Source organism: Zeus faber, assembly GCF_960531495.2.
Source record: "Zeus faber genome assembly, chromosome: 9".
Lineage (NCBI taxonomy): Eukaryota > Metazoa > Chordata > Actinopteri > Zeiformes > Zeidae > Zeus > Zeus faber.
The window spans coordinates 2,837,157-2,846,237 of record NC_137197.1 but is presented as its reverse complement, the minus strand read 5'-3'; the positions used below and the strand labels follow the sequence as shown (position 1 = coordinate 2,846,237).

General features: G+C 46.4%; 1 protein-coding gene across 3 annotated transcripts in view; it reads right to left on the bottom strand.

The window, feature by feature from the left end:
• Nucleotides 1-306: 306 nt before the first annotated feature.
• Nucleotides 307-9,081, bottom strand: part of LOC307235061 (glutamate receptor ionotropic, kainate 1) — a gene marked incomplete at its 5' end in the record, with an annotated part of 33,223 nt that continues 24,448 nt past the window's right edge. Inside the window, 9 exons of one of the 3 annotated variants that reach the window (XM_080007024.1) lie at nt 307-696; nt 1,323-1,548; nt 2,348-2,565; nt 3,217-3,335; nt 4,186-4,409; nt 5,227-5,430; nt 5,744-5,857; nt 6,314-6,355; nt 6,962-7,069. In XM_080007024.1, coding sequence (XP_079863150.1) covers nt 407-696; nt 1,323-1,548; nt 2,348-2,565; nt 3,217-3,335; nt 4,186-4,409; nt 5,227-5,430; nt 5,744-5,857; nt 6,314-6,355; nt 6,962-7,069 — 1,545 coding nt within the window. In that variant the 3' untranslated portion in view covers nt 307-406. Of the gene's footprint in view, nt 697-1,322; nt 1,549-2,347; nt 2,566-3,216; nt 3,336-4,185; nt 4,410-5,226; nt 5,431-5,743; nt 5,858-6,313; nt 6,356-6,954; nt 7,070-9,081 lie in introns of all 3 variants that reach the window. The other 2 variants (XM_080007026.1, XM_080007025.1) reach the window with 2 other exon arrangements.

Sequence of the window (9,081 nt, the reverse complement as noted above, 5' to 3'; positions counted from 1 at the left end):
TCATGATATTTCGACAAGTTTGTCTTTTCCAAAAAATGGGAAATCGCCATCCCTTACCTCCATGATCGTGGCATGAAAATGGTTTATCTCAGACACAAAACGTAAAATCAAAAAAGGAAACTTTTGATTGAACAAATCAGCAAGGCCGAGACAGCGACGTGCTTTGAAATCCATCCCGATAAATAGGGTCAATAGGGGTTTTTTTTGTTTGTTTTTTTTGTTTTTTTCCCAATTTAGAGTAAAATGTCCAAGTACATCATAACTACTTTAAACACTAGTCTACAATAGAGTATTTTGTGACTGCAACCTTTGTTAAAATATTGCGTTGGGCCGTGTGACGCCGCCGTCGGCTCCGGTGACGAAGACGAGGAAAAAACACGACGGCGCAGCTTCCGCGACGGCCTCCCTAGTACTTGTTGTGCCACTCGCACTGACCCACACTCACCTCCTCAATGTCCAAGTTTTTCCTGGATTTGTAAATAAACTCCCCGATGGCTACAAATACCGAGAGCACCAGGCCGGCGGCCAGCACGATGAAGATGCCGCCGATGTTCTCCACACCCAGGGCGCTGGCCTCCTTGCTGTCCTCCTCCGGGCAGCCGTTCCCGCGCCACCACTTCTCCTTCATCATGTGCAGCTTCCCTTCCTCCTGCAGCTGCAGGATGGCGATGGTCACCTTGTCGCGGTAGGGAGAGCCTGAGCAGGGGGGGAGAACAGGATGTTCATCTCTGTCGATCAGAGGGCGCCGCATCGGACGACTGCTGAACGTCACCAGAGAGTTTACGAATGTGCCAAAAACGTTCGAAAATCCTGCGGTTAACAGACAAATGTGAGCGCTTTCATTCGAGTGCATTAGAAAAGGCCAGTCGGCCGGTCTGTGTTCACCCTTCTGTCGCTCGAACATTAAATATAACAGCGATCTATCGTCCTCCGTCACACGTGTTTTTTCAATCATATGCAGAAGCGCTACGTCGCCTGAAGCTGTCGGCAACAAAACAAAGGTGTGCAATGTGTCGTCGCAAAAGAGCTGGGGAGCCGCGCCTCTTTTAGCTCAGTATTTGTGTTGTTTAGCATTGCCTCAGTGTCGCCATTTGAAGGTTTTGCTGAGACGTCGTGTTTTCTTTTGCGTTTTTAACTTTTTAAATCGTGGCGCCATAACGATGCGACAACGCCCCCAATCAAGTCCCTTCTACTCGCTTGACGGCGTTTTGAAAGCCATGACAACAACAACCAAGTAGTACAACTGGTAAAAATCACACGACAGCGGTGACAGGTGTCGTGAGAGGATTTCAGGTTGGAGCCGCTGAGCGCTACGCCCTCACCGATGGGGGTTCCCACGCCGTAGCCCTTGGAGTCGATCAGGCCTCCGATCTGCGTCAGGTTGCAGTTGCGCTGGCTGATGTACTCGATGCTGGTGGACTCCATCAGGAGGGCGTAGTCCGTGGTGAGGACCCTCTGGATGCCCTCGCGGTTGTTCTTCACCAGGGCGGTGTTTTTCCTGCTGCTCATGAAAGCCCACATCTTCTCGTAGGTGGAGATTTTGGATTTCTGTCGGTCGAGAAAAGGGAGACGAGTTCCTTGGGTTGCCAGGCAGAGCGGGAAGAGAAATCTTTTGATATGGGCACATGGTCAAGGATTCACCTTTGTTTCCTTATAAAAAAGATATGAAGTTAAAGCCTGAATTGAGCTCTCATTTAATCACCTCGAGGCTAAATCACAGCTCTTCAACTCAATTCTAAAGGGTTTTATTCCAGGGAGCGATGTGTCACGAGCATTCAATCAATCAAACAATCGGCGGCGTCACCACACACCAGGGTTGCAGCGCAAAGGAGGCGCGGCGTGAAGCGCTGAGGGCGGAGGTTCCGTTCCTGCCCTACGGAGGGGAACCGGCGACGGCGTACAGATGTACTTTTGTTTATTTGAAGGATACATTCACACCCACGAAGCGCTCACCGACGCTTCTTTAAGTCTGAATCGTTTCCCTGTCGGACTCAATTTAAACGCAGTGAGAAGCTGCAGCAGAGCGGGAACTTTACTTCACTTTATAAATATGAACAGTTATAAATAATGGGAACAAAGGTTTTAATTAGGGCGGGGCTCTGACGGTGGAACGTGTACATTTGTGCCATTAGAGGGCGCAGCAGTCCATCTCAGCCGGATCGAAACAACACCACAATGACAATTTGGGTTTTTCAATTTCAATATTTTGCTTCCCTGAGAGCTCTCACTTTTATAAAAGCTGCTCCAATGTCCATGATCATTTTGTGATCGGAGGATTTCTGGTTCTACCGTCGTCCTTCCCCCGGGACGGAGGGAAGGAGGAGGCGTGGCGTGGCGGAAGTGTCACCTTGAAGAAGGTCATGGTGGAGCCGTCGCGCACAGCGCCGTACTCGATCTTGGTCTGCTTGGCCAGGTCGTCCGCCGAGTCGATGGGCGAGTCCATCCTCTCCACCGTCAGGAAGGCGGCCAGGTTGGCCGTGTAGGACGAGATGATGATGAGCGTGAAGAACCACCAGATCCCGCCCACGATCCTGGTGGAGAGCGCCTTGGGCATCAGCTCCGACCCTGAAGACGGAGCAACACAGAGGAGGTGGAGGAGCGGGCGTCGGCACAACTGTCATCGCCGCCGCGATGCGTACCTCCACCTCCACCTCCACCTCCGTTATGTTTACACAAACTGACGAGTTAACCATGCAACCACACGGTGATGGGTGATGTGAAATGTATGAAATCACATCAAAAATCATCTTTTCAGAACTAAAAATGGAAGCTCACGTCTTCTCAGCTTCATCACGTTCATTTATTTATTCCGAACCATGGCACAGACCTTGGCTTCGACACCACTTCAAACCTTTGTTGAGACAGATTTTCTATCACACCAGAAATAGAATTAAAGGTCATTTAATGCCATTTGGAAACCTCTCTGCATCGCTTTCATAAAATGCCCCTTTAATAAAAAATAATACCACACTGACACATCAACTCTTACTGTCCAAACCTTTAGTTTTATGTTTTTCGCGCAAAACATAATTGAATACATAATGAATTTTATTCATCAAAATTTGGAGTTGAATGCCACAGTTTCGCGGACGATGCCCTAAATATGATGACATTAAAATGTCATTACAATTTATTATGAACACTGAAATATAAAAAACTTCAACAATTAAAATCTATTTATGTCAGTGATGTATGGCAGTTGACGGAGGTCTCCACCTTGCTGCATCAGCGCTCCCACTCCAAACCAAACGCTGTTGATCAGAGTGAAGTTGTTCTCCACCACGTCAGAGTCGGGGTTACAGGGGTGTGGGTTGTACCACTCGTACGGAGTAAACCTGCCCGGCAACAAGCACACAGAAGGCAGCGCGTTAGGGAAACTCCATTCATCTGGAACAAACTGTTTGGGAAACACTTTTCACACACATCCTCTATTCCAGGGGCCTCAAACTGCAGGCCCGGTGCCACGAGATAATATATTCATAAATTTAGACCGCAAATAATGTTTTCAAATCACCATGCTTATTTAACCCACACAAATGTACTTAATGTTTTCAAAATATAAAACACAAATAAATCGATGATAAGAGAGATATTTGTAACAGGATTACGAGGAAATTCACAAATGTGCGGGAAAACAAAACGAAACAAAAGCAAAACAAATAAAACAATCAAAACAAAAACAAACAAACAAAACAAAAGAAAACCAACAAACAAAAAGCAAAACAAATAAAACAAAACAAAAACAAACAAACAAAACAAAAGCAAACCAACAAACAAAAAGCAAAACAAATAAAACAAACAAAACAAACAAACAAAACAAAACAAACAAAACAAAACAAACAAAACAAAACAAACAAACAAAACAAACAAAACAAAACAAACAGGCTGATTTTCCCATGACGGCCCCCTACAAGAAGACAACCTGGCCTGTGGCCCCCAGGTCATTTGGCTTTGAGGCCCCTGCTCTATTCCTTTACATGTTAACACCGGGAAAGGGGCCATCTCAGAAGCTGGAACTGGTTCATACTGGAACCAATAACGTAAACAACAACAACAGGCACAGAAATAAATAACACCCCATCTCCTGAGGAGCTCCGCCGGGGTCACGTTCCTCTTGGTAGATTTGTGTTTTTTGGAGACAGAGCATCGACACGGTTCAAATCTTAAAGGATGTTCGCTGTTTACCTGGCGATGACAAAGAGCACGCAGCTGACGCCCAGGCAGGCCAGCAGCACGTACATCCAGATGTCGGGCGACAGCGGGTTGAGGAAGGAGAACACGCCCGGGTTGGTGCCGTTGGGCTTGTGGTACAGGATGCTGATGCCCAGCGTCATGAAGGGCTTGGAGAAGTCGATCACCTTCTCCCTCACGTAGGTGATGGTGAGCGGGGCCACGGCCAGGTCCGCCACCTGGCGGCGGGTGGAGGCATCAGGGGCAATGCCCGACATCCGTCCCTCCATCCATCGGTCTGTCCGTCAGTCCATCCATCCATCAGATTCGTCCATTCATTGGTCAGTCCATCCATTCCTCCACCCATCCGTATATCCATCCATCCATCCATCGGTCTGTCCATCCATCCATCCATCCATCGGATTCGTCCATTCATTGGTCTGTCCATCCATCCCTCCACCCATCCATCCCTCCCATCCATCCCATCATGCCCTCCAATCTATCCCATCCATCCACCCCTTTATCCCTATTTGTGTGATGCAAGATCACATTTGTGAAGCTTCACTTACCAAAGGTTGTAAATTGAAAGTAGTTTAAATTTACACATTTGTGATTTAACTTCAAAGTTCTCACACTGAGTTGATCAGCTCTGTGTTTTTAACTACATATAAACATGAATGCCTTTGTACATCCAGCCTAATTTGTTTTTGGGAACCCCATTGGCTTCCACTTTTACATTTACATTTACATTTAGTCATTTAGCAGACGCTTTTATCCAAAGCGACTTACAAGGGAGAATAACATTCAAGCTACACTTTTATGTGTAGTAGCTTTATTCTGTAAAATAATATGGTTTTATGAAGTTTGGTTTACTTTTTACTGTTTTATTTACCTTTACATTGCTGGTCATTTGTTTTCCTGCACCTTCCATGTGTTCCTGATGCATCTTATGTTTTACATGACGGTGTTTGTCTCAATGACACTTTTTAATAACGATGACAATAAAATAATAAAAACCCTCTCTGTGGGCGTGGCTGGTCCCCAGTCGGTACTCACGTGGTCGATGAGCTCTCGCACCATGCCGTTCCACTCTCCCTTGTCGTTCTGAGCTCCGTACTTGCCGTCGGACACCAGCTTCACCTCGTAAGCGAAGCCCAGGATGTTGGAGAGCTCCTTGAGCAGGTCCAGGCAGTAGCCCTCGAAGCGGTCGTTCCCGTACAGCGGCTTGTCCGACTTCTTGTACATGACGTAAGGGTTTTCCTGCAACAATAACATCCCTGAGTGTGTCCTCTCTCACACTCAGGGATGCACCAAGCACCAAGCACCAAGCACCAAGCATCAAGCACCAAACGCCAAGCACCAAGCACCAAGCATCAAGCACCAAGCACCAAACGCCAAGCACCAAACGCCAAGCGTCGAGCGCCAAACACCAAGCACCAAACTATAAGTCATTACATTCCTTTATGTTCAACTGAACCAAAAACAACAGTCCAAGTACATAGTGAAAGTAATGGACACTCATCATTTGCCAGTATAAAGTGTTTATTTATTTTTCTGTGCAGAACATTCCTACCAGGATGGTGGTGACGATCAGGGTCCTGTTGGCCATGGAATCCGTCACGTTTGTGGAAGAGTCCTTGTTGCTTTCAGTCAAATTAAGGCCAGTGTGGGAGTTCCACACGCCGATCTGTCAGAAGAAACGTTACAGTCTCAGGACAAATACCAGGGAGTTTTTACTGTATTTTTACTTCCACAAACTTTCTCCAGAAACTTTAAAAGTTAAGTTAAGAGTAATTGAGAGTAAAAGACAGAAGGTAAGAGGCGTGAACAGACAGGGAACAGGAGTCACACTCAGTTTGCCAAAAACTAGTGGAAATCAAACTAAGTTTGAACAGCAACAGTAAATGAATCAAGAGATTTTATTTTCATTAAAATTGACTTTTTTTTTTATCAAGGCAACACATGAACTTCAACTTCAAAAAGAAAATTAGAATTGGAAAACGTGATATTATCAGGTATTAAGGTGAAGAGGAGGAGGGGAGACGTCTCAAAGGAAAACCATGTGATGGTCGGGACCTAAAGGGTTTATTTGGGGGAAACGTGGTGTTCACCAGCACCTCACAGCTACTTCAGGAGGACAAACCTTTTTCCACACTTTGTTCAAGCGACTGTTGCCTGCGATTGTCTTGTTGGAATAATCAAAAAAAGAAAAACAATTTTAATGGTTTTGAATAGCGCTGCGCTTAATTAGAAAAGAAAGAAAGAAAAAAAAAGGAACAAATATCATAAGAAAGAAATAAAGAGACGTCTCTTTCTCTCTTGTGTTGTTGGAGATTAAACTGCAGAGGCAGGAAACACATGAATACCACTTCTGTTTATTCACTGAGACATTCTAAAGACGCACAGATCTTATGGAACAAAAGCTTTGAGTTGAGTGCTACAATTCAGTGGATAAATGTTTGAATATTTTTTTAAATATGAAAACAATAATAAAAAAATAATAATAACAATAATAACTTCTCAAAACAACAGTTGAAGAAATGTTGAACAAATAGGATAAAAGAGCAGCGTGGTACATTTAAAATAATCTAAAACCATAGCCAAACAGATGAAATAAAATTATAAAAAAATATGTTATTTATTGTATTGTAATATGAAGGTGAATGCACAATAAAAAAATAAAAAAATAAAATAAATAATAATAATAATAATAATAATAATAATAATAATAATAACATGGATAAAGTGATAACAGTATGTGACTTGGGGCTCAGAGTGCTGTGCCGCTCACCTTCTCCAGCCCGTCCTCCTTCAGGCTGATGACATCCAGGTCAAAGTCTTTGCGGAGGCCGTCCGTCTTGTTGATGATTATTTGGCCCGTCAGGCCGTTCCACTGAGCCTGAGATGAGAGAGAAGCCAGAGCACACAGCTTTACAACCGCACCGGTCAAGCAGGGCCGCGGAACTCCGTCGCCTGGAGGTGCATAGGACGGGGAAACAAAACCACACCGGACCGTGTGGCATGGATCCCTGGACCGAGGAAGGTGGAACTCCGCCCACTCTGAGGTTCAAAACGCCCCCAATCCTGGCTCCGTTTCCCCCGTAACTCAAAAGCAATCGTTCAGGAACCTGCTTCTGCAACCATGGAGAAGCAGAGCATTCTGGGATGCATCAGAGCTAAGTGTTATGAACTTGAGCAGCTGGAGTGATGACTGTGGTAAAATAACTCTTCTAAGATTAAATCAAATTTGGTTTGTGCAGTAAGAATGTGAAAACTGATTTTTAGGCAATTTCTATTTAAAGCTTGTGAAGCTCGGAGAGGACACTTTCTGTTTGGACGTAAACATTTAGAAACAAAGATGGACAGTTGACCGGTGCTCAGTCAAACTCTGAAAAAGGACACGAGCAGTAGAAGGAGCAGCATCCTGGCGGGAGCTGTGTTTTCTCATTGTGAAAGTTGTTTCCTGACTGATTCACCGTACGGTCAGTGCTCCAAACCACCAGGTTACACCGTAATAACACCATACCACCAGGTTACACAGTAATAACACCATACCACCAGAATACACCATAATTACACCATACCACCAGAATACACCATAATAACACCATACCACCAGGTTACACCATAATAACACCATACCACCAGGTTGCACAGTAATAACACCATACCACCAGAATACACCATAATAACACCATACCACCAGGTTACACCGTAATAACACCATACCACCAGGTTACACCATAATAACACCAGAACACCGGGTTACACCATAATAACACCATACCACCAGAATACACCATAATTACACCATACCATCAGGTTGCACAGAGAGGACTTGAAGCGCCCGACGCCAGTACGCAGGCGGTTCAGCGAGGTCCATAGGTGGCGTGGCATGTCTTCTCCTTTTACACCTCCTCCTGGGTCCCGGATGTATCGTTGGATGCGGGAGGGCGCAGCTGACTCCCACGATTGTCTCCAGGATGCTGCCAGCCAGGCGTCCTTGGACAAGTCGTCAGGGCTGTGCTGCCTTGTTGTAGGGATGGCGAGACTTGAGCCTGCATGGTGGTGCCGGTGTTGTTGTGGCTTTGTGTAGGATGTGCCAGTCGTTCTTCTGGGCTTTCCTTGCCAGGGCGAGGGTAGCTGCTTCCCGTCGGAGACTGGGTGGGGCGATACCAGCTAGGACTGGCAGGTAGGACACAGGGGTGGGTTTCAGACAACCAGTTACTATCCGGAGGGCGCTGTTGATGACAGTATCCACCTTGTTCGCATGTGGACTTCTGCTCCAGGCAGGGGCACAGTATTCCGCTACGGGTAGGACCAGGGCTTGCGTGGATATGCGTAGGGTCTGGGGGGAAGCTCCCCAAGTCGAGCCTGCAAGGCGGCGGATGAGCGAGACCCTTGCGGTTGTCTTGGCCTTCACTTCATCCAGGTGCTGCTTGTAGGACAGCGTCCGGTCCAAGCATACGCCGAGGTACTTGGGGGCTTGCTGGAACTCCAGGGGGATGTTGCCAACATGCACGTCCAGTTCCCTTCTTGCCTCCCGGTTGTAGAGGTGGTAAGCTGCAGACACTGTTTTGCCCATGCTGAGCTGAAGGTGCCACTTCTGGAGGTAGTCTGCCAGGATGCCCATGTCTCGGTTGAGGCCTTCTTCCATAGTGTTCCATGTTGGGCATCGAAGCATGATGGCCAGGTCGTCCGCATAGCCGTACTTCTTGGATGTTGTGTCTGGCAGGTCGTGAATATAGATGTTAAATAACATTGGTGAGAGGACAGAGCCTTGCGGGACACCGTTCTTCAGCCTTGTGAGCCTGCTGGTCTGGCCATCGCTGTTTGTAGGATGAAGCTATGGTTAGATAGCATCTCCATAATAAATCTCACCATGTGCCGGTCCGGGATTGTTCTCAACAG